Here is a 2,740-nt window from a genome sequence, read left to right as displayed (position 1 = left end):
AGCAGGAAGTTGACGTAGAGGGAGTTCTGCAGCATGTTCTCCAGCTTGGCAAAGAGGACCGCCACCAAGGGCCCTGCGGGAGGGTCAGAGAGAGGCGCTGGCATGAGGGCCCCCAACACCCCGGCCAAGCCCGGGAGGGCCCCCGCGGCCTCCCTTCCAGCCACTGGAGGCGCCACTCCAGCCGGCCGGCCAGTCTCCCGGGAACTTCCGAGACCAAAACCAGCCCAGGGACCTTCTGCACGGGACAGCCCCCTGCTTTGCGAGTGAGACACACACACACACACCCCTCCTCGCGAGCACTCCGGAGCTCGGGGAACCCTTTGCCTGGACCTGCTTCCTCCCTGGGCCTGGCCACCACCACCCCCAGCTCCACCGTGACCAGTCGGACCGGCCGCAGCTCACTGGAGCAACTGCGGATGCGCCTGAGACTTCCTGCATGAACACAGAAGAGCCCTGCTGGGTCAGGCCAGTGAGGGTCCATCCAGTCCAGCTTCCTGTCTCACACAGGGGCCAGCCAGTCCCTCTGGAGGGCCAGCAACCGGGCAGAGAGGCCGAGGCCTTCCCCTGAGAAGAACCTCAGAAGAGCCCTGCTGGGCCAGACCAGGGAGGGTCCATCCAGTCCAGCCTCCCGTCTCACACAGGGGCCAACCAGTCCCTCTGCAGGGCCAGCAACAGGGCAGAGAGGCCGAGGCCTTCCCCTAAGAACCTCAGAAGAGCCCTGCTGGGTCAGACCAGGGAGGGTCCATCCAGTCCAGCCTCTCGTCTCACACAGGGGCCAACCAGTTCCTCTGGAGGTGCAACAGAAAGGGCAGGGAGGCCGAGGCCTGCCCCCGAGATTGCCTCCTGGCACTGGGATTCAGAGGTTGAGTGTATCTGAATGTGGAGGTTCCCCTCAGCCACCATGGCCAGTAACCACTGATAAGACATCCTCCCAAAATTTCTCTAATCCCCCTTGAGAGCAGTTTATTCCCGTGGTCATCACCCCCTCCTGTGGCAGCGAGTTCCACATTTCAGTCACTTTGTGTGTAAAGTGGTACTTCCTGTTGTCCGTCCTGAACCTACTGCCCATCGGCTTCACTGGATGCCCTCACATTCTAGCACTTTGGGAGAGGGAGAAAAAGGTTCTCTTTGGCCACTCTCTCACGTCCCCCGAGTGGTCTCCTTTCTGGACCGAGGGTGTCCCAGGCTCTTCACCCTGTCCCCCCCCCACGACAGCCCCCTGACCCGTCTGGCGGGCGGTGCCTCTGCAAGAGAAAGGTCCTTTCCATCCCACTCGAACTGGAGACCCGGGGGGGGCTTCTGCGTGCCTCACCCCTCCCTATGCTGCACTTTCTCTCAGGCTCCCTACCCTGCCCGCTGGCCTGGGGTGCCAGAGAAGGAAGCGGGAAGCCCCCCGAGAGCCCCCTCAGAGCCGGCTCCCCCGCCTTGCCCTCCTCAGGCAGGGGGCAGAGAACCGCCTGGCCTGGGCCTCCAGCCGCTGTCCTTGGGGCAGGGCGGTGGGCAGGTCCGGCAAGGCCAGCGGGACGATGGAACCGCCCCGCAGAAGGCGCCTGGACCAGCCCCACCCAGGGGCTCCCGCTCACTCTCCCACTCTCCCGGGGCCACCCTGCGCCCCTGCAGCGGCAGCAAGGGCCCCCGCAAGAGACACGCCTGGGCGGGAGGACGGGCCGAGGCAGGCAGCGGAGGGGCGACGGCTTCTCCTTCTGCAAGCCTCCCAGGCCCCCCGTAAAGGCCACAGGAATCCTTCACACCTCCACCACGGAAGAAAGGTGCTCTTCTCAGAATCACAAGGGGGCGCGTGGAGAGGAGGGCTCACCTGTGAAGGGCTGGCTGGGGGGCTGGCTGGGGGTCCGCGGGGGGCTGATGATGATCTGGGCCAGAGGGTCAGCTGCCCGGGGCTGCCCCGCCCCGTCTGGGTGGGAGGCAAAGCTCCGGAAGGCCTCCTCCTCCTCGCAGGAGAGGGGGTCGGGCTCCGGCGGGGGGCCAGGCGTCAACGTCTCCCCTCCTCGGCCCCCGCCGCCGTTCATCTCCTCCTCCAGCTGGCTGAGCCCCGCCGTCACCGCCCCCTCCCCCCGCCCCCCTCCGCCGTTCCTCTCCTCCTCCAGCTGGCTGAGCTCGGCCGTGAACTTCTCGAGGGTGGTGGTGGAGGAGGAGGGGGAGGAGGTACCGCCGTTCTCCAGGGGGGGTGGGGGGGTCAGCAGGTCGTCCAGCAGGGAGTCCAGGCAGGGCACCGTCTGCTCCCAGGTGGGCTCGGGCCGGGGGCCGGGGCCAGAGCCGTTCTCCACCACAGGCCCCTGGGGGCACCGGCGGACCTTCTTGATGCCAGTGTCTGCGTGGGCCCCGTTGAGGAGGGGGAGGAGGCCGCCACTGCCGGGATCCAGGGGGCCGGGAGAGGTGGGGGGGCTGGGCTGGGCGCCAAGCGGAGCCCCCTCCGGGCCGGCCACCTCCTCGGACAGGCCCCGCTTTTTAGTCCGGGGGGAGGTGGGTGTGTGGCCGGGGTGCCCCCCCGGGTGGAAGGACGTGTAGCCGAAGTGGTCGCTGCTGATGGGCAGGGAGGCGTCCAGGGGCGGGGCCAGGCTGCTGGCACCGGGCACCTCCCCGTCGTAAGGGGCGGACCAGGCCCGGCAGGCCCGGACGCAGCGGTCGACGTGGAGGCGGGCGTCCCGCAGGTACTCCAAGTAGTTCCCGTCTAGTTCCGAGACCTCCTCCCAGCGGGCGGGGTGGTGGGCGGGGCTCCCCG

General features: G+C 68.0%; 1 protein-coding gene across 1 annotated transcript in view; it reads right to left on the bottom strand.

Annotated features, from left to right (window-relative positions):
• Positions 1 to 2,740, bottom strand: part of FAM160A2 (family with sequence similarity 160 member A2) — a 34,462-nt gene that overhangs the window by 7,383 nt on the left and 24,339 nt on the right. The window contains exons 11-13 of the mRNA XM_015421756.1: positions 2,128 to 2,723; positions 1,817 to 2,043; positions 2 to 73 (exon numbers count right to left, since the gene is read on the bottom strand). Coding sequence (XP_015277242.1) covers positions 2 to 73; positions 1,817 to 2,043; positions 2,128 to 2,723 — 895 coding nt within the window. The remainder of the gene's footprint in view (position 1; positions 74 to 1,816; positions 2,044 to 2,127; positions 2,724 to 2,740) is intronic.

Source organism: Gekko japonicus, unplaced genomic scaffold (genome assembly GCF_001447785.1).
Source record: "Gekko japonicus isolate JY-2015 unplaced genomic scaffold, Gekko_japonicus_V1.1 scaffold4125, whole genome shotgun sequence".
NCBI lineage: Eukaryota > Metazoa > Chordata > Lepidosauria > Squamata > Gekkonidae > Gekko > Gekko japonicus.
Note: the sequence above shows the minus strand (reverse complement) of the source record. Positions and strands in the feature narration are given on the sequence as shown.